Genomic DNA, 23,067 nt, shown 5'->3' with positions numbered 1-23,067 from the left:
TCCCATGATTCTTTCCCTTCTCCAGCTGTGTATCCCTTTTGCCAATCAACTTTCCAGGACTTAGCTTCACCCCTCCCCCTCCTGTCTTCTCCTATCATTTCGGATTTCCCCCTCCCCCTCCCACTTTCAAATCTCTTACTATCTTTTCTTTCAGTTCGTCCTGACGAAGGGTCTCAGCCCGAAACGTCAACTGGGATTTTCATTCACTTCAAGAACTGATGGCACTGTTATTGAACCTTGAGGGAGGTGTGGGTCTCCTGCCTGATGGTAGCATTGATAAAAGGAAATAGACCACATGGGGGTGGGTCCAAGATCATGGATTTTGCCTTCCTGAAATATTACCTCATGTAGAGTCCTCTACAAGTGGAGAGAGCTGATGGAACTTGTTGAATCCATTACTCTCTGCAGCTACTCGCATTCCTGTGCATTGCAGGCTGTGATGCAACAAATTTTCCATTGTACATCGGTAGGATGTTTATTATTAGAATATTTCAAAACAGGAAGTTATATGACTCAACCCAGAACTTACCTGGATAAATGCAGAATGACTCATCTGTATCAGCATCACTGGGCATGAAGTTAACAGGAGGAATTGCTGTGAAAAAAGCAGAAATTTAAGACTCGTTATCCATCTTGTTTATCAGTATTATCTGATTCCCTTCCTTACTCAAATCTTTTCACCACTTGATCTCCAAATCCATACTCCAAGTAGAGTAAAAGAGTTGTACAGCATGCAAACAGACCCAAATGGTCCGTGATCATCAAAATGCCCTATCCAAGCTAGTCCCATTTGCCAGTGTTTGATCTATAACATTTAAAATCTTTCCAATCCCCAAGAACCTGTCCAACTGTCTTTTAAAAATTGTTCTAGTAGCTGCCTCAGCAACACACACACACACACACACACACACACACACACACACACACACACACACACACACACACACACACACACACACACACACACACACACACACACACACACACACACACACACAATGCTGGAGGAACTCAGCAGGCCAAGCTGCATCAATGTGTTGCTTGGGATTTGCAGCACTGTAGATTTTCTCATGCTTGTAGCTGCCTCTACTGCTTCCTCTGGCAGCTTATTCTAGCAGGAGGAGAAGGATGTCAGCTGGTCAAGATAACAGCTGACATTTTCAAGGGCATAATGTTGAGGTCAAATATGAAAAGAGACTTTACTACTGACTACTGCAATTCTGAGAGTCCAGGGACAGAGACTGGAGTCCCGGAGATGGCTTGTCTGTGAGTGCCTGAGTGTGAAAGGGGCTTGTTTTACTGTTGTTGCTGCTGCTGCTTGTGTTGAACATTGTGGTATGCTGTACTGACACTAGGATGTTTGGCCACACTTTAGAACCATAGAACATTACAGCACAGAAACAGGCCTTCTGGCCCTTCTTGGCTGTGACGAACCATTTTTCTGCCTAGTCCCACTGACCTGCACCTAGCCCATATCCCTCCATACCCCTCTCATCCATGTACCTGTCCAAGTTTTTCTTAAATGTTTAAAGTGAGCCCGCATTTACCACTTCATCTGGCAGCTCATTCCACACTCCCACCACTCCCTATGTGAAGAAGCCCCTCCCAATGTTCCCTTTAAACTTTTCCCCCTTCATCCTTGACCCATGTCCTCTGATTTTTTTCTCCCCTAGCCTCAGTGGAAAAAGCCTGCTTGCATTCACTCTATCTATACCCATCATAATTTTATATACCTCTATCAAATCTCCCCTCATTCTTCTATGCTCCAGGGAATAAAGTCCTAATGTATTCAACCTTTCTCTGTAACTCAGTTTCTTAAGTCCTGGCAACATCCTTGTAAACCTTCTCTGCACTCTTTCAACCTTATTAATATCCTTCCTGTAATTTGGTGACCAAAGCTGCACGCAATACTCCAAATTTGGCCTCACCAATGTCTTATACAACCTCGCCATAACATTCCAACTCTTATACTCAATACTTTGATTTATAAAGGCCAATGTACCAAAAGCTCTCTTTACTACCCTATCTACCTGTGATGCCACTTTTAGGCATCATCATATTCCTAGATCCCTCTGTTCTACTGCACTCCTCAGTGTCCTATCATTTACCTCGTATGTTCTACCTTGGTTTGTCCTTCCAAAGTGCAATACCTCACAGTTGTCTGTATTAAACTCCATCTGCCATTTTTCAGCCCATTTTTCCAGCTGGTCCAGATCCCTCTGCAAGCTTTGAAAACCTTCCTCACTGCCCACTACACCTCCAATCTTTGTATCATCAGCAAATTTGCTGATCCAATTTACCACATTATCATCCAGATCATTGATATAGATGATAAATAACAATGGACCCAGCAGTGATCCCTGTGGCACACCACTAATCACAGGCCTCCACTCAGAGAAGCAATCCTCCACTACCACTCTCTGACTTCTCCCATTGAGCCAATGTCTAATTCAATTTACTACCTCACCATGTATACCTAGCGACTGAATCTTCCTAACTTCCCATGCAGGACCTTGTCAAAGGCCTTACTGAAGTCCATGTAGACAACATCCACTGCCTTCCCTTCATCCACTTTCCTTGTAACCTCTTCGAAAAACTCTAATATTTGTTAAACATGGCTTACCACGCACAAAGCCGTGTTGACTTCCCCTAATAAGTCCCTGTCTATCTAAATACTTGTAGATCCTATCTCTTAGTATTCCTTCCAATAATTTACCTACTACCAATGTCAAATTTACCAGCCTATAATTTCCCAGATTACTTTTAGGACCTTTTTTAAACAAAGGAACAACATGAGCTATCCTCCAATCCTCCGGCACCTCACCTGTAGATACTGACATTTTAAATATATCTGCCAGGGCCCCTGCAATTTCAATACTAGTCTCCTTCAAGGTCCGAGGGAATACCCTTTCAGGTCCTGGGGATTTATCTACTCTGATTTGCCTCAAGATAGCAAGCACCTCCTCCTCTTCAATCTGTATAGATTCCATGACTTCACTACCTGTTTGTCTTTATTTCCAATAACTCCATGCCAATTTCCTTAGTAAATACAGACACAAAAAACCCATTTAAGATCTCCCCCATTTCTTTTGGTTCCATACATAGCCGACCTCTCTGAGCTTCAAAAGGACCAATTTTATCCCTTACTATCCTTTTGCTCTTAATATACCTTTAGAAGCAGTTTGGATTATCCTTCAGGCGATTCCCAGCACATTATTGAATGTGTTGGTTGTTAACACAAATGACACATGTCATTGTATGTTTCAATGTAGATGTGGTAAATAAATCTGAATCATTCCACATTGTTACCATCCTTTCTAAAAAAAGACATTGTCCAACACCATTTACCATAAACCTATCCCCTTTCGATCTTGATTCCCCAACCCTGAGAAAAAGACTGCATTTCCCCAAGTAAATATTAATCGTATATACAGTATTGTTACCTAAGGACCAATCTTTGAGCTTTTCCTTTTATCATTTACAGGCTGCTCTGAGTGACGATTTGCAAACAATAGTTTCAACATGCATGCTAATATTAAGTAATGAACTAATCTCAAAGTGTCTCCAGAGGTGTTAGTGATCCTTTAACTACAGCTAACAATTTTCTCCATAACAGATATTAATGGTCTATATTCATCTGCTTTGTGTCTCCTTTACCGAGTAAAAGAATTATAGTTGCAACTCTCTAATTTGCTGAAACTTAACATGTCATATTCGCACAGCATGGAGTTAGGCCCTTTGGACCAACTGGTCTATGCCAACCATGATTCAAATCAAAACTACTTCCATTTACCCATATTGTCAAAGTGTCTTTAAGTGTTGTTAATATACATACCTCAACCACTTCCTCTGGCTCCTCAATCCATGTATGGACCACCCTCTAGGTAAAAAAGTTCTTATAAAACCATAAGGCGTAGGAGCAGATTAAGGTCATTTGACCCATTGGATTTGCTCTGCCATTCTATCAACGCTGATTTATTTTCCCTTTCAACCCCATTCTCTTGCCTTCCATCTGTAATGTTTGACACCCTTACTAATTAAAAACATAACAATCTCCTGCTTAAAGATACTCAATGATGTAGTATGCACAGCCATCTGTGGCACTGAATTCCATAGATTCTCTACTCGCTGGATAAAGAGGGCAGTGAATCTACGGAATTAATTGTCACGTTGTTCCTCAGGTTCCAATTAAATCACTCTACTCTTAACTTGAACCTATTCACTCTGTTTTAGATCAGAACCTTGAGCTAAAAGAGTATGACCATTCATTCTATCTATACCCCTCATGATTTTATGCGCCTCTATAAGATTACCCACCTTCTTTTAGACTATGAGACATAGGAGCAGAATTAGGTTATTTGGCCCATCGAGTCTACTCTGCCATTCAATCATGGCTGATCCTTTTATTCCCTCATCAGCTCCACTCCCTGACCTTCTCCCTGTGACCTTTGATGACATGTCCGAGAACATACAAATCTTTGCCTTAAATACTCAACAACCTGGCCTCCACAGCTGCCTGTGATAACAAATTCCACAAATTCACCACCCTCTGGCTAAATAAATTTCTCCACATCTGTTTTCAATGGACACCCTTCTACTCTGAGTCTGTGCCCTCTTGTCCCAGACTCCCCCACCATGGGAAATATCCTTTCCACATCTACTCTGTCTAGGTCTTTCAACATTCAAAAGGTTTCAATGAGGTTTTCATTGTCAAAAATGTTTTAACTGTCTTGATAGAAATAAAATAACTTTCATACTGTTTCAAAATTAAATAGGATCATAAGATATTGGAGCAGAATTAGGCCATCTGGCCCATCAAGTCTGCTCTGCCATTTGATCATGGCTGATCCATTTCTCTCTCAACCCCATTCTCCTGCATTCTTCCCATAACCTTTGACACCCTTACAATTTAAGAACCTATTAATCCCGCCTTAGATGCACTCAATGACGATCTCCACAGCCACCTGTGTCAACAAATTCTACAGATTCACAACCCTCCAAAGAAATTCCTCCTCAGCTCCATTCTAAATGGACACCCCTCTGTCCTGAGGCTGTGCCCTCTTGTCCTAGACACTTCCACCACGGGAACCATCCTTTCCACATCTAATCTGTCTAGGCCTATGAATCAATCTTCATATCACCTGCAACTTGGCAACAAAGGTATCTAGTTCATCATCTAAATCTTTGGCATACAGCATAAAAAGAAGTGGTCCTCATACTGACCCTGCAGAATACCACAGTCACTGGCAGCCAACCAGAAAAGGATCCTTTTATTCCCACTCACTGCCTCCTACCAATCAGCCATTGCTCTAACCATGCCAGTAACTTTCCTGTAATACCATGGGCTCTTAACTTGATAAGCAACTTCATGTGTGCCACCATGTCAAAGTCCTTCTGAAAGTCCAAATATACGACATCCACTGCACCCTCTTTATCCATCCTATGTGTAATCTCCTCAAAGAATTCCAACAGGTTCATCAGGCAAGATTTTTCCTGAAGGAAAGCATGTTGACTTTGTCCTATCTTGTCCTTTGTCACCAAGTATTCCATAACCTCATCTTTAACAATTGATCCTAACATCTTCCCAACCACTGAGGTCAAGATAACCTTGATATAGATATAAGATATAGATTAGGTCTATAATTTCAATTCTGCTGTCTTCCTCCTTAAAGAGTGGAGTGACATTTGCAGTTTTTCAGTCCTCTGGCACCATACCAGAGTCTAATGTTTTTGAAAGATCATTACTGATGCTTCCATAATCTCTACTGCTACCTCTTTCAGAACCCTAAGTTCATCTGGTTCGGGTGAGTTCTGTACCCTTGGATCTTTCCGCTTTTTGAGCTTCTCCCTTGTAATAATAACTGCACTCACTTCTCATCCATCATACCCTTCAACATCTGGCACACTGCTAGTGACTTCCACAGTGAAGACTGATGCAAAAATACTCATTTAGTTCATCTGCCATCTCCCTGTCCCCTGTTATTATTTCTCTGGCCTCAATTTCTAGCAGTCCTATATCAACTCTTATGTCTTTTATTTTTTACATACTTGAGAAAGCTTTTACTATCCACTTTGATATTGTTAGCTGGCTTGCTTTCATATTTCATCTTTCCCTCTTAAAGATTCTTTTAGAAGCTCTCTGTAGGTTTTCAAAAGCTTTCCAATCTATCTTCCTGCTGATTTTTGCTTCATTTTATGCCCTCTCTTTTCTTTTTACAATAGCTTTGACTTCTCTTGTCTGCCATGGTTGTGCTATTTTGCCATTTGAGTATTTCTTCAGTTTTGGAATACATCTAGCCTGCACTTTCCTCATTTTCCTCAGAAACTCACACCTTTGCTGTTCTGCTGTCATCCCTGGCAGCATCTCCTTCCAATTTACTTGGGCCAACTCCTCTCTAATACTAATGTACTTTACTCCACTGAAATACTGCTATGTCAGACTTTATTTTCTCCCTATCAAATTTCAAGTTGAACTCAGTCATATTGTGATCACTGCCTCCTAAGGGTTCTTTTACTTTTTTTTTGAGAAGAAAAGCAATTTCAGGATGTATATTGTATATTAATCAGACATTAAGTATACGTATTTAGCTATTGAGCTCACTAATTGCCTCTGGTTCATTACATAACATCCAGTCCAGTATAGCTGATCCCCTAGTAGGCTCAATGACAAACTGTTCTAAAAAGCCATCTTGTAGGCATCCATTACCAACCTGATTATCCCAATCCACCTGCAAGTTGAAATCTCCATGACTATCATAACATTGCCCCTTTGACACACCTTTTCTATTTCCCTTTGTGATCTTTGGTCCACATCCCAGCTACTGTTGAGAGGCCTGTACGTAATTGTCATCAGGGTCCTTTTACTCTTGCAGCTTTTTAACTCAATACACAAGGATTCATCATCTTCTGATCCTATGTCACACCTTTCTACTGTTTTGATGCTATTCTTTACTAGCAGAGCCACTCCACCCCCTCTGCCTAACTTCCAATCCCTCCAGTACAACATGTAATCTTGGACATTCAGCTCCGAACTACAACCATCCTTCAGCCATGATTTAATGATGATGGCTAAACATCATACCTGCAGCAAGATTATGCACCTTATTTCTTATACTCAGTGCGTTGAGATATTACACTTTGAGTACTGCATTTGCTAACCTTGACTCTGCATCCCTAATGCACTGATACTCACCCTGTTGGCTGCAATTTTGTTCTATCATCTACCTGCCCTTCCTGACACTCTGACTGCATACTTTCTCTGCTTTCTTGCCATCAGTCCTCCCCTGAATTCCTTCACTCTGGTTCTTACCTCCTGCCAAATTAGTTTAAACCCATCACAACTGCTCTAACAAACCTGCTCACAAGAATATTAGTCCCCCTTGGATTCAGGTGAAACCCATCACTTTTGAACAGGTCATACCTTCCCCAGAAGAGATCCCAATGATCCAAAGAGCTGAAGGCCTGCCCCCTGCACCAGCTTCTCAAGCCATGTATCAACCTGCCAAATCTTCTTGTGTCTACCCTCATTGGCACGAGGCACAGGGAGTAATCCAGAAATTACTACCCTGGCGGTCCTGCTTCTCAGCTTTCTGATTATCTCACTAAATTCTCTTGTCAGGACCTATTTGCTTTTCCTTCCTATGTCATTGGTACCAGTATGTACCAAGACATCTCCCTTTCCAAAATGCTGTGGATGTGATCTATGACCCTGGCACCTGGGAGGCAACATACCATTCAGGTGTTCTTTTCATGTCCGCAGAATCTCCTGTTCCTCTATTGAGTCCCCTTTCACTACTGCTTCCCTCTTCTCCCTCTTTTCCTTCTGCACTATGGACACATGCTCAGTGCCAATAACCTAGTCTCCATTGCATTTCCCTGGAAGGTCATCCGCCACAACAATATATTTATTATTGAGGGGAATGGCCACAGGGGTGCTCTGCATTAACTGGCTATTCAAATTTCCATTTCTCCTGTCAGTCACCCAGCTAATCACATCCTGCAACTTAGGGGGACTACTTCCCTGTAATTCTAATCGGTTATCTCTCGTACAAGCTGAAGGTCAACCAACTGCTGCTACAGATCCCTAACACAGTCTTCAAGGAACTGTAGCTGGATGGACTCCATGCAGCTGTAGTTCCCTGGAAGACTCTGGGTCTCCTGGGGCTCCAACATCTGGCATAAGAACATGCAATGACCATTTACTACACTAGCAGTCTTCAGTGCTCCAATAAATAATGTCCTAGGCTGCTTAACCTCTCTCCATAACTCAGTCCCTCAAGTCCTGACAGCAACTTTTTTTTTACTGCGCACTTTCCAGCTTAATGGCATCCTTGCTATGGCAGTGAGAACATACATAATATTCCAATTACTCTGATATCCTGAACAACTACAACATCCTAGTTTCTATATTCAGTGCCCTAAATGATAAAGGCCAGCATGACAAAATCCTTCTTGTCTACCCTGCCTATCTGTGATGCCACTGTTGCCATGGGAACCATGTTCTACAATACTCCCCAGGGTCCTGTCATTCACTGATTCAAAGAAAGTTTGTAAAACTAAAAGCAATGCATCAACTACTTCCTTTAAGGTTGGTACAGAAACTGCTTTTCCCCTGACCATAAGAAACCACAGAGATCTGTGGACACATTTCAGCATATCACAGAAACTAGCCTCCCCTCCGTAAACTCTGTCTATACTCCTGCGGTCTTGGTAATGCAACCAGCATAATCAAAGACCTCTCCCACTCTGGACATTCTCCCTTCTCCCCTTTCCATTCGGCAGAAGATAAAAAAAGACTGAAAGTGTAGACCACCAGGGTCAAGGACAGCTTCCACCCTATTGTTATAAGACTGTTGAATGGTTCCCTAGTTCAATAGATGGATTTTTGAGACCTCACAAACTGTCTTGTAAAGATCTTGTGTCTTATATTGTACCACACTGAGCTCCCTCTGTGGCCATGGTACCTTGTTCTGCATTCCATTATTGTTGTTCTACCTAAGTGCACTGTGTAATGATTTGATCTGTGTGGACTGAATGCAAAACAGTTGTTCACTGTATCTCAGTACATGTGACAATAATAAACCAATTCCAATTTTAAGACTCTAGAATGAAGTCCATTCAGATTTGGAAACTTGTCATCTCTTAACTCCAACAGTTCACTCCCACTTTTCTAGTGACTGTATTTTCCTGAGTTGCACCTTTCCTTCTAGTTCCCTGTATGTCCTATTCTAATCAGTTCTGTTGAATCATGACTTAATATCATGCTAGCAATCACTGATCTTGGAGCACTGATATCACGTGCAAAGCAAAATACCGATTTAATTTTTTTGAACTGTTAATGTTCCTGTTAGAAGTATTTACTACAAGTGACTTGAGCATTCTTGTAGGAATAAGCATTCTTGCAGGAAAAAATTACCCATACACTTCTTAAAAAATCAAGCATAGCTGTTTTTAAGCTTTTGTTTAAAGAACTTACGTTGATAGTTTGCAGTCAGATCAACAGGCACTGATGGGTCAAAGGCTGCAAACAGGAACACAAAAATGGGAATATTTGTAATTATAAGCACTACAAGAATGTGACAACTAATATGATGTAAATGGTGGATTATTCTGGTATATACAGGATATCAATGCTGATTGATGAATATGCTAAGGAAGGGAAATTCCTCATCTTTAATCTGTTCATTTTCTTGCATTACAACAGTGACTGCACCTTCAAAAGACCACAAGATAAAGCTCCATATGGCCTATTGAGTCTGCTCTGCCATTCAAGGCTGATATTTTTTCATCCTTGTTCTCCCAGAAATCTTTAACCCCCTTACAAATCAAGTACTTACCAATCTCCACTTTAAGTATATCCAATGATTTGACCGCCACAGTCATCTGTGGCAATGAATTCCTTAGATTCACTACATTATGGCTGACAAAGTTTTTCTTCATCACAGTCCCTTTTTTCTGAGGTTACCCCTCTGGTCCTAGACTCGCCTACTGATAGAAACATCCTCTCCTCATCCACTTTATCTCGGACTTTTCAGTATCCATTAGGGGTTTCAATGATATCCCCTGTCCCTTATCCTCCTGAACTCCATAAAGTACAGATCCAGAGACATTCAGCAGTCCTCATACAGACCTGGAATCATATTTATGAACCTCCTTTGGACCCTCTCCCCAGCCAGCACAGCCTTCCTCAGATACAGGCCCAAAATTGTTCAGAATATTCTAAACAGCAGTACACCCTTGCTTTTATATTTTAGTTCTTTGAAAGTGCAAGCTAACATTGCATTTGCCTTCTTGACTCAACTCTACAAGTTCACCTTGATGGATTTCTGAACTAGGACTCCCACATTCCTTTGCATCTTTGATTTTTGTATTTTCTTCCCATGAAGAAAATAGTTTATCCCTTTATTCATCCTACCAAAGTGCAAAAAGTTACCAAATGTTACTATGTCACAGTTTGTAGAACACTTTAAATATCCTAAAAAGAATGTGAAAAGTCTGCTCTGCCATTCAAGGCTGATATTTTTGGGTTAAAGATCTCTGGGAGAAGGCAAGAGAATAAGGATCAATAAAACTTTTTTAAAAATTGTATTAATTTAGTGTTTTATGGAAAGGGTTGTCTCACTGATTAACTGGACTCCGAAAACATACACTCTAAAGTAAACTTTATTTACTTTCTGAGGATGCACATTTATACTCATGTCATTCCACAGATGCGCAGTTGACAGCACCCTAACATGCTATATCACTGCATGGTACGGAAACTGCATTGCAGCAGACAGAAAGACTCTACAACAGGTAGATCTGTTGTAGACAGATCTGACCAACACATCATTGGCACCATCAAGTAGTCATATACAGGAAGGTATTGGATAGGGGCCAGTAACATCACGAAGGATCCCACCCACCCTCCTCATGGACTGTTTGTACCATTCCCTTCAGGGAGGAGGCTACATAGCATCCACACCAGGACTCAAAAACAGTTATTTACCCCAAGCAGTAAGGCTGATCAACACTTCCACCACCTAACTCCACCACTACTTTATTATTTCCTGTCAGTCACTTTAGGTACAGCTTAATGCCACTTTATGGATATACAATCAATGTAGGCATATAATCTAACTTATGTATTTATATTTATTGTGTGTTGTTTTAGTATTGTTGTGTTCTTTATCTCATGTTTTTTTCTATGCTGCATCAGATTTGGAGTTACAATTATTTAATTCTCCTTTACACTTGTGTAAAGGAAATAATACTAAACAATCTTCAATCTTTTTGAGTACTTTCCCCAATAATTTGTCAAAGACAGTTTACTCATGTATATTTTTTCACCAACCAGGCAAAAGATTAATATTAGGAATAGCAATGTCATGGAATTCTCAGAAGAGTTCACATGCTTTTTCAGTCCAGTGGACCGCAGAAGCTCAGATTATCATTGGAGTCGAGATTAATTTTTGACATTGTGTATGTTGACGATTGTAAAGATAGTTTTTTGATACTGGTGAGGATGAGATATGTGGTTATGACCCTGGTAGCTTGAAGGCCTTTTGGCTGCTGTTGAATTCACCCATTAACCCCACCAAACCTTTGCAGAATGATATGTGTCTGCAGAAAATTCCTCACTGAACATGGTACAATTCCAGTGAAATTCACAGGCTGGTGCTGGATCCCATACTCTCCCAACAATAATTTTTACCAACTATTTCACTTTCCTCATATTGAATGTCAGAACCTTGATCATTTCCACTGGTTTTAGTTCATTTATTATCTTGCTTATTCTTCTTCTAAATTATTTCCTTCTGCAACATTCCTTCTAATCGTGATCAGAGTACTAACAGTGAGGTGGAAGAGAATGCAGGAGAAGTACAGGGGGGGGGGGAGGTGGATACCCTCAAGGATAGTGATACACTTGCAGAATCCCAGCTGTTTGTCAGTCAAAATCACACTTCCTAGAACGAGAAACAATATACCCGTATGTGAAGCTGCTTTGCTGAGATTGAACCATCCTTTAACTAGTCACAATGATCTTGTTGAAACTCATGTCAGAGCTACCCTGATGGCCTTGCCAGTCAACTGGAGATAAGAAATAGAAACCAGAGCAGACCAATCATCCCTTCATGCCTGCTGCTCTGCAAGGTCATGGCTGAAGAGATGATTTTTTTAAAATATCACAGCTCCACTTTCCTTCATTAGCCCCATTTTCCTTTATTCTAAGAAATTGGTGCCAGTTCAAATAACAAAGTTTGCATTTCTTATCCATGAACTTGTCCAAATGTCTTCGAAATGTTGTAATTGTACCTGCCTCTACAACTTCCTCTGGCAGTCTATTACATATATGTATTACTCTCAGTGTGCAAAACCTGCCCTTCAGGTCCTCTATAAATATTTCCCCTATCTCTTTAAACCTGTCCTCTAGTTTCATAATCAGCTATCTTGAGAAAAATACTGTGACCATCCACCTTATCTATGTCCCTTTAAAACCTTGGCCTCCTTTGTTCCAGGGAAAGCAGTCTGAGCTTTTGCAGTCTCTCCTCATAATTCAAGCTCTTTAATCCTGTTAACATCCTTATTAAACTGTTCTACACCTCTATCTTAATCCCATCTTTCCCATAGCATATAGACTGGAATTGCACATAATATTTTAAGTGTGACTTATCAATATCCCAATTCCTGCACTTAATGTCCCCATCTGTTGAGCAAGTTTGTATGTTCCTTCACGTGTGTGCATGGTTTTCTCCAGGTGCTCTGGTTTCCTCCCATAGCCCAAAAATGTACAGTTGGTAGGTTAATTGATAATTGTAAATTGTTCTGTGATTGGGCCATAAGACTAAGAGACACGAGGAGAATTAAACCATTTGATCCATAGAGTCTGCTCTGCCACTTCATCATGGCTGATCCATTTTCCCTCTCAACCCTATTCTTCTGTCTTTCCCCATAACCATTCACACTTTAATGACTAATCAAGAATCTATCAACCTCTGCCTTAGATACATCCAACTCCAACTTCCAGAAAAACATCCTTCACTCTATTTGTCTTCTGCACCTCAGAGAGGGAGTACTAGAAAACCCTTTGCATCTCGTGAAAAGGTCATCAAGCTACTATCAATATCCATAGTGTAGCTGTCATCACTAGCATTGAGCCACTGATCTTCAAGCACTAACTCCATTGAACAAGAATTTGTGTGAAGTTGTTAGGTCCTTTTTTCCCTGGCGGTCAGAGAAAATGCCTCAAATTCACATCAAAATCATCTTTCAAGGAGTCAGATGTAGAAATCATAAGTGGTGGGTGTGAGCTATCAGTCAGCCTCAGTGGCAAGTCACCTACTAGAAGGCAGTAGAGAAACAAGGGAAGAAATATTGCCAGAGACAGTTGGATCAGTGATGTGTACCACATGCAAAATGCAGGAGGAACTCAGCAGCTCAGCAATTATGGAGGGAAATACACAGGCCAAGAAACTTTTGTGTATCTTCAGTGGGTGGGTTTGTGCTTTCAGTGCACTCCTGTGCAATCTGGAAACCTTAATGTGAACCTGTGATAGAAATCCACATTTAATTTAACACTACCATTGCCATCTTTCTCCAGCACTCCTGAGTTCATTAGACAATGAACTAAATTAATGAAACTTAATTTGTAACAACCACTTGCACTGTTTGAATACATCATATTGTCATTGAATGTTAAAATATTTTGAGCCAGAATTGTCTAAAGAACAATATATATTTGGAATCAACACTATGGCTATGTTTCACACTGTAATTTTCAATTTGATAACTTACCCCTTTCATAAACTTCACTTTGAAGTGCTTCTGCAAAAAGAGAATATAATCATGTAACTGTTCTAAGGCACTTATGAATGCCTAATTACTGAAAATAATGAATATAAGAATAACAAATTCCATCATGAAGATTTAATTTTGAAACAGCACTAAGTAATAATTTAGAACAGTATTTCGAAATAGCTCTGGGTCTGTACTCACTGGCATTTAGAAGGATGAGGGGGATCTCATTGGAACCATTCAAATGTTAAAGGGCCTAGACAGAGTAGATGTGGAAAGGATGGTTCCCGTGGTGGAAGTGTGTAGGACAAGAGGGCACAGCCTCAGGATAGAGGGGTGTCCATTTAGATTGGAGATGAAGAGGAATTTCTTCGGAGGGTTGCAACCCTATGGAATTTGTTGACACAGGTGGCTGTGAAGGTCAAGTCATTGAGCATATCTAAGGCGGGATTGATAGGTTATTAATTAGTAAGGGTGTCAAAGGTTATGGGAAGAATGCAGGAGAATGGGGTTGAGAGAGAAATGGATCAGCCATGATCAAATGGCAGAGCAGACTTGATGGGCCAGATGGCCTAATTCTGCTCCAATATCTTATGGTCCTATTTAATTTTAAAACAGTGTGAAAGCTGTTTCACTTCTATCAAAATAATTAAGAGATGCATCTGTAGAATGGCTGAGTATTAGCTCCAGTAATTAAGAGGCTTGTTTTAATGATCTGGAGGCAGAAGCTCAAATTTTACCATAGCAGATAGGGAATTAAAATTCAGTTAATTAGAAATAAGTGGAGAATAACATGTAAAACTGCCATGTTGTTGATATAACTCAACTGGTCACCAATGACCTACACGGAAAGACGGATGTGGTTTGGAAACTGGAAATGGTTAAGCCAAGAATGAAAGGAATTTGTTCTATACAAGACTGAACCTCTAATCCTTTCCCCCCATGTCCCTGTAAAAGTTTTTATTTCTTTAAGGATCATATTGTAACCAAGAGGGTAGATGAGTGGATGTTGTCTATATATTGCCTTGAGCAAGGCCTTTGACAAAATCCCGAATGGGAGGCTAGACTGGAAAGTTAAATTGCTTGTTCCATGCAAAAAAAACTCCTCAGTTCCCTTTTAAATTCTTACTCCTCTCAGTAAATAAACCTACAGTATTCAATTTCCCAATTTCCCTCAGGATCAATAAAGGATGTCTGTCTGTCAGTATATTAGACTATCGTTTATTAACTACAGCTCCACTTCAATTCTATAATTCCAAGCATAATCAACACCTGGAAGGATGTAGTACCAGGGCCAATCACAACTTATATCTCACTATTTTAAAATTATGGAATAGTCCTCTTGTACAACAAAGTGGACTCTTGGACTTCATTTCCCTCATTATAGCCTTCCACCTTCCTGTCTTCCTGCACTGCCATTTGTAACTATAACACTTTATTCTGCATTCTATTAATTGTTTTGCCTTGTATTACTTCACTGCATTAATTTTATGAACCAACTGTATGGATGGCATGCAAAGCAGTCCATACAGATCATTTCATTTTATTAGTGAAAGTGCGGAGGAGATTTACCAGGATGCTGCCTGGATTAGAGACCATTTCTCATGAGGAGAGGTTGCACGAGTAGCCTATCTCTTTGTAGTAATAGAGGATGAAAGGTGACCTGATAGATAAGATGATTAGGGGTTTAGACAGAGCAGACAATTAGAGACTTTTTTCCCACTGCAGAAATAGCTAATATAAGGGAGCATAAGTTTAAAGTGTTTGGAAAAAAGGTATAGGGGTGATGTCAGAGGTAGGTATTTTACACAGAGTGATCGGTGTGTACAATGCACTACTGGGGGTGGTGGGGGGTGGTGTGGTAGAGGTAGATATATTAGGGATGTTTAAGAGTCTCTTAGGCATATGAATGAAGGAAAATTGGAAGGCTATGTGGGAAGGAAAGATTGGATTGATCTTGGAGTAGGTTAAAAGGTTAGTACAACATTGTTGGCTGAAGGGCCCATTCTGTGCTGCACCATTCTATGGTCTATGTTCTAAATCACAGTTTTTCTCTGTACCTTGGTACATGTGATGACGATAAATCAATTTACCAATTTACTTGAAACCTATGCCTTCCAGTTTTAGTTTCCCTGCCCTAGGAAAATGACTGTGGCCATCCACCTTATCAATGCGTCTAATGATTTCATATACAGTACCTATAAAATGTATTTATCCCCTTGGAAGATTATGTTTTATTGTTTTACAACATTAAATCACAGTGGATTTAATTTGGCTGTTTTAGACATTGATCAACAGAAAGAAGACTTTTTTGTCAAAGTGAACACAGATCTTTACAAAGTGATCTAAATTAATTATAAATATAAAATGCAAAGTAATTGATTGCATAACTATTCACTCCCTTTAATATAACACACCAAAACATCACTGGAGCAGCCAATTGATTTTAGAAGTCACATAGTTAGTTAAATGGAGATCTGTTATTGGAGACCTGTATGCAGTCAAGATGTTTTGATTGATTGTAGTAAAAATACATGTGTATCTGGAAGGTCCAACTGCTGGTGAGTCAGTATCTTGGTAAAAACTACACCATGAAGACAAAAGAAAACTCCAAGCAACTCTATGAAAAGGTTATTGAAAAGCACAAATCAGGAGATGGATACAAAAAAATTCCAAGTCACTGAATATCCCTTGGAGTTCAGTTAGTCAATTATCAAGAAATGGAAAGAATATGGCACAGCTGTAAATTAGCCTAGAGCAGGCTGTCCTCAAAAACTGAATGACCGTATAAGAAGGGGACTAGTGAGGGAGGCCACCAAGAGACCTATGGCAACTCTGGAGGAGTTACACGCTTCAGTGGCTGAGATGGGAGAGACTGCGCATACAACTGTTGCCCGGGTGCACCAATGGCAGCTTTATGGGAGTGTGGCAAAGAGAAAGCCACTGTTGAAAAGAACTCACATGAAATCTCAGCTAGAGTTTGCCAGAAGGCATGTGGGAGACTCTGAAGTCAGCTGGAAGAAGATTCTATGGTCTGATGAAACTGAAATTGTGCTTTTTGGCTATCAGACACATACCATCTAAAAACACACCATCTCTACTGTGAAGCATGATGGTGCTGTATCATGCTGCAGCAGGCCCTGGAAGACTTGTGAAGGTAGAGGGTAAAATGAATGCAACAAAATACAGGGACATCCTGGAGGAAAACCTGATGCAGTCTGCAAGAGAACAGTGATGGGAGTTTTGTTTTCCAGCAAGACAATGACCCTAAGCATAAAGCCAAAGCTACCCAGGAGTGGCTTGAAAACACCAAGATTAATGCCCTGGAGTGGCCAAGTCAGAGTCCAGACATCAATTCAATTGAGAATTTGAGGCTGGACTGGAAAAGGGCTGTTCACTCACGATCCCCATGCAATCTGACAGAGCTTGAGCAGTTTTGTAAAGAATGGGAAAAATTGCAGCATCCAGATGTATAAAGCTGATAGAGACCCCTATCACACAGCTGTAATTGCTGCCAAAGGTGCATCTACTAAATACTGACTTGAAATGGATGAGTGATTATGCAATTATTTTGCATTTAATAATTGTAATAAATTTTGACCAATTTGTAGAAATTTATTTTCACCTAGCCATGAGGCTCTTTTCTGTTGATCAGTATCAAAAAAGCCAAATTGAATCCATTGTGATTCAATGTTGTAAAACAATAAAGTGTGAAAACTTCCAGTGGGGGGGCAGGGTGAATACTTTTTATAGGCATTGTACTTCTGCAAGATCACCCTTCAGCCTCCAATCCAGGGAAATAAGTCCCAGCACTGAATGTGGCATAGAAGGTGCACAGAGGTAAATGGGTCTGGCTGATGAGATGAGTGCCACTCTCACAGGGAAAGTGAAAATATGGAAGTACACTAGGAAGGGTTGAGCTGAGGGTCCAAAATAAATCATGTAAAATCTTTCTTTATAGATCTAATGCTGTTACTGTGGTCACATCCGTGACTTGAGAAGCATTTAAAACATTATATTTCTTTAGATCAGCAGTCTGGGTGTAAGCTGCCTGACAAAAAAAAAATCAGATTTATTTTCAGATTGACTCTTACTTCACTACTTACCCTGTTCCTCAGCTCCCTCTTCTTCTCCTATTTCTCTCTCTGTTGATAAATAACAGTAATTTAAGGAGCAAACCACATAATTAAACAATCTTGTTAATTCAATTTATACTCATTAAAGCTCAGTTTATTACAGATATCAAAGCTCTGAAACAAAACAGAGAATCCAGTGTGGAGCAGTCCAGGCAGCAAAAAACAGCAAGACTTGAACTTTAGAATCTTGTTTCTGATGAAGGACCTCTGAACTAGAGCATTGTTTCTGTTGACCTACTGTTTATTTCCAGTATATAATGTTTTTATTTTACATTTCCTGTTTTGTTGGAGATGTTAACTCTTGCCTACGGAAGTCTGAACATAAAATAGTATAGCATAGGTTCAGGTCCTTTAGCCCAGTATGTCTGTGCTGACCACGATGCCAATCTAAACTAATCCAACTTTCCTGCACATAGTCCATATTTCTCCTTTCTCTGTCTGTTCTTGTGTATGTCTAAATGTTTTTTAAATGTTGTTATCATATCTGCTTCTTCTGACTCTAGTGGTAATAAATTCTAGTCTGCTGTTGGACCGTATAAAAAAACTTACCAATTCAGATTTATTTGTTTTATGTACATTAAAACGCGCAATGAATTGAGTGATTTCCACTAACAACCAACACGCTCAATGATATGCTGGCGGCTGCCACACATTCCAGCGGCAGTATAGCGTGCCTAGCAATCAACTCAGAACATGACAAACAGAACATACCAAACGACAAAGCAACTTCAGCAAAGCTTGCCTTGCACATCTCCTTTAAAGCTTACCTCTCTCATGTAAAACCAATGTCCTTGGGTGTTTAACATTTCCACCATGGGAGAAAGACGATCTGCACTATCTATGCCTTCTTAATCTTATATTTGCCCCTCAACCTTTGACACTCAGAAAAAAAGCAATCCAAATTTGCCCAAACTCTCATTATAGCTAATATACTTCAACCCAGGCAGCATCATTGCAGCATCTTCTGCAACCCCTCCAAATCCTCCACATCATTCCTGTATGTCTGCCCTGAGTGGACTTCTTGAAAATAGAGGTGGAGTTAGGCAGAGATTGAAAGGGTTAGTTTGGTGGGTTTGCTATCTTCTTCTTCCCACAGAATGTAGAAGAACACACATGAAAAAGAATTGACAGTACTGCTAGATCAGATCTGAACACTTCTTCATCTTCTTTGGTGTCATAAAGTTTGTAATACCGCTGTTTTTGTGGCTGTACCCCTTGACAATAAGTACTCATGTTTGAGTACTGTTGGGGGGGACAGCCTACCTGGTGGAAGTGACAGTGGCCGAGCCTCCGGCACAGAGGACGGGCCTGTAGCTCAGAAGGGTAGGGTTAAAAGAAAGAGGTCCATAGTAATAGGGGACTCAATAGTCAGGGGCTCAGACAGGCGTTTCTGTGGAGGTGACCGGGAGTCCTGGATGGTAATTTGCCTCCCTGGTGCCAGGGTTCGGGACGTTTCTGATCGCGTCCAAGATATCCTGAAGTGGGAGGGTGAAGAGCCAGAGGTCGTGGTACATGTAGGTACCAATGACATAGGAAGGAAAGGGGAAGAGGTCCTGAAACGAGAATATAGGGAGTTAGGAAGGCAGTTAAGAAGAAGGACTGCAAAGGTAGTAATCTCGGGATTACTGCCTGTGCCACGCGACAGTGAGAGTAGGAATAGAATTAGGTGGAGGATGAATGCGTGGCTGTGGGATTGGAGCAGGGGGCAGGGATTTAAGTTTCTGGATCATTGGGACCTCTTCTGGGGCAGGAGTGACCTGTTCAAGAAGGACGGGTTACACTTGAATCGTGGGGGGACCAATATCCTAGCGGGGAGGTTTGCTAGGGCTACAGGGCGGACTTTAAACTAGTAAGATGGGGGGGCGGGAGACTATTTGAGGAGACTATGGGAGAGGAGGTTAGTTCACCAGTGGAGCAAGTAAATAGTCAGTGTGTGAGGGAGGAAAGGCAGGTGATGGAGAAGGGATGCGCTCAGTCCGAAGATGTAGGGGAGAAGAAAGAAAAGGATAATAAATTTGAATGCATTGTTAGGGATGGAAAGAGAGGAGGAGATGGAGAGTATCTTAAATGTATCTATTTTAATGCTAGGAGCATTGTAAGAAAGGTGGATGAGCTTAAAGCGTGGATTGATACCTGGAATTATGATGTTGTAGCTATTAGTGAAACATGGTTGCAGGAAGGGTGTGATTGGCAACTAAATATTCCTGGATTTAGTTGCTTCAGGTGTGATAGAGTAGGAGGGGCCAGAGGAAGAGGTGTTGCATTGCTTGTCCGAGAAAATCTTATGGCGGTGTTTTGGAAGGATAGATTAGAGAGCTCCTCTAGGGAGGCCATTTGGGTGGAATTGAAGAATGGGAAAGGTGCAGTAACACTGATAGGAGTGTATTATAGGCCACCTAATGGGGCGCGTGAGTTGGAAGAGCAAATGTGTAAGGAGATAGCAGATATTTGTAGTAAACACAAGGTGGTGATTGTGGGAGATTTTAATTTTCCACACGTAGACTGGGAAGCTCATTCTGTAAAAGGGCTGGATGGTTTAGAGTTTGTGAAATGTGTGCAGGATAGTTTTTTGCAACAATACATAGAAGTACCGACTAGAGATGGGGCAGTGTTGGATCTCCTGTTAGGGAATGCAATAGGTCAGCTGACAGATGTATGTGTTGGGGAGCACTTCGGGTCCAGTGATCACAATAGCATTAGCTTCAATATAATTATGGAGAAGGACAGGACTGGACCTAGAGTTGAGATTTTTGATTGGAGAAAGGCTAACTTTGAGGAGATGCGAAGGGATTTAGAGAGAGTGGATTGGGTCAAGTTGTTTTATGGGAAGGATGTAATAGAGAAATGGAGGTCATTTAAGGGTGAAATTATGAGGGTACAAAATCTTTATGTTCCTGTTAGGGTGAAAGGAAAGGTTAAAGGTTTGAGAGCACCATGGTTTTCAAGGGATATTAGAAATTTGGTTCAGAAAAAGAGGGATGTCTACAATAGATATAGGCAGCATGGAGTAAAGGAATTGCTCGAGGAATATAAAGAATGTAAAAGGAATCTTAAGAAAGAGATTAGAAAAGCTAAAAGAAGATACGAGGTTGGTTTGGCAAATAAGGTGAAAGTAAATCCGAAAGGTTTCTACAGTTATATTAAAAGCAAGAGGATAGTGAGGGATAAAATTGGCCCCTTAGAGAATCAGAGTGGTCAGCTATGTGTGGAGCCGAGGGAGATGGGAGAGATTTTGAACGATTTCTTCTCTTCAGTATTCACTAAGGAGAAGGATATTGAATTGTGTAAGGTGTGGGAAACAAGTAAGGAAGTTATGGAATCTATGACAATTAAAGAGGCGGAAGTACTGGCGCTTTTAAGAAATTTAAAAGTGGATAAATCACCGGGTCCTGACAGGATATTCCCCAGGACCTTGAGGGAAGTTTGTGTAGAAATAGCAGGAGCTCTGACGGAGATCTTTAAGATGTCATTAGAAACGTGGATTGTGCCGGAGGATTGGCGTATTGCTCATGTGGTTCCATTGTTTAAAAAGGGTTCTAGAAGTAAGCCTAGCAATTATAGACCTGTCAATTTGACATCAGTGGTGGGTAAATTAATGGAAAGTATTCTTAGAGATAGTATTAATAATTATCTGGATAGACAGGATCTGATTAGGAGTAGCCAGCATGGATTTGTGCGTGGAAGGTCATGTTTGACAAACTTTATTGAATTTTTTGAAGAAGTTACGAGGAATGCTGACAAGGGTAAGGCAGTGGATGTAGTCTATATGGACTTCAGCAAAGCCTTTGACAAAGTTCCACATGGAAGGTTAGTTAAGAAGGTTCAGTTGTTAGGTATTAATGCTGGAGTAATAAAATGGATTCAACAGTGGCTAGATGGGAGATGCCAGAGAGTAGTGGTGGATAATTGTTTATTGGGATGGAGGCCGGTGACTAGCGGGGTGCCTCAGGGATCTGTTTTGGGCCCAATGTTGTTTGTAATATACATAAATGATCTGGCTGATGGGGTGGTAAATTGGATTAGTAAGTATGCCGATGATACTAAGGTAGGAGGTGTTGTGGATAATGAGGTGGATTTTCAAAGCTTGCAGGGAGATTTATGCTAGTTAGAAGAATGGGCTGAACGTTGGCAGATGGAGTTTAATGCTGAGAAATGTGAGGTTCTACATTTTGGCAGGAATAATCCAAATAGAACATACAGAGTAAATGGTAGGGCATTGAGGAATGCAGGGGAACAGAGAGATCTAGTAATAACTGTGCATAGTTCCCTGAAAGTGGAGTCTCATGTAGATAGGGTGGTGAAGAGGGCTTTTGGAACGCTGGCCTTTATAAATCAAAGCATTGAGTACAGAAGTTGGGATGTAATGCTAAAGTTGTACAAGGCATTGGTAAGGCCAAATTTGGAATATTGTGTGCAGTTCTGGTCACCGAATTATAGGAAAGATATCAATAAATTAGAGAGAGTGCAGAGACAATTTACTAGGATGTTACCTGGGTTTCAGCAATTACGTTACAGAGAAAGGTTGAACAAGTTAGGTCTCTATTCATTGGAGCGTAGAAGGTTGAGGGGGGATTTGATCGAGGTATTTAAAATTTTGAGAGGGATAGATAGAGTTGACGTGAACAGGCTGTTTCCATTGAGAGTAGGGGAGATTCAAACTAGAGGACATGATTTGAGAGTTAGGGGGCAGAAGTTTAAGGGAAACACGAGGGGTATTTCTTTACTCAAAGAGTGATAGCTGTGTGGAATGAGCTTCCTGTAGAAGTAGTAGAGGCCAGTTCAGTTGTGTCATTTAAGGTAAAATTGGATAGGTATATGGACAGGAAAGGAGTGGAGGGTTATGGGCTGAGTGCGGGTAGGTGGGACTAGGTGAGATTAAGGGTTCGGCACGGACTAGGAGGGCCAAGATGGCCTGTTTCTGTGCTGTGATTGTTATATGGTTATATGGTTTTTAAGGGGTATCCAATTTGGCTTGCTATCTTCATAACTATCAGGCTCTTGAACCATAGGGGATAACTTTACTCAACTTCACTCACATCATCACTGAACTGTTCCTACAACCTGTGGACTCGCTTTCAAGGATTCTTCATCTCATGTTCCTGATATTTATTGCTTATTTATTAGTGTTATTTTGTTGTTTTTTTCTTTTTGTATTTGT

At 40.7% G+C, this 23,067-nt stretch overlaps 1 protein-coding gene across 1 annotated transcript in view; it reads right to left on the bottom strand.

The window, feature by feature from the left end:
- Positions 1-343: 343 nt before the first annotated feature.
- Positions 344-23,067, bottom strand: part of LOC132394948 (trichohyalin-like) — a 38,691-nt gene continuing 15,967 nt past the window's right edge. Inside the window, exons 7-11 of the mRNA XM_059971296.1 lie at positions 17,880-17,918; positions 13,774-13,803; positions 9,476-9,520; positions 530-595; positions 344-420 (exon numbers count right to left, since the gene is read on the bottom strand). Of these exons, the coding sequence (XP_059827279.1) occupies positions 344-420; positions 530-595; positions 9,476-9,520; positions 13,774-13,803; positions 17,880-17,918 (257 nt within the window). The remainder of the gene's footprint in view (positions 421-529; positions 596-9,475; positions 9,521-13,773; positions 13,804-17,879; positions 17,919-23,067) is intronic.

Source organism: Hypanus sabinus, chromosome 6 (assembly GCF_030144855.1).
Source record: "Hypanus sabinus isolate sHypSab1 chromosome 6, sHypSab1.hap1, whole genome shotgun sequence".
Classification (NCBI taxonomy): domain Eukaryota; kingdom Metazoa; phylum Chordata; class Chondrichthyes; order Myliobatiformes; family Dasyatidae; genus Hypanus; species Hypanus sabinus.
Note: the sequence above shows the minus strand (reverse complement) of the source record. Positions and strands in the feature narration are given on the sequence as shown.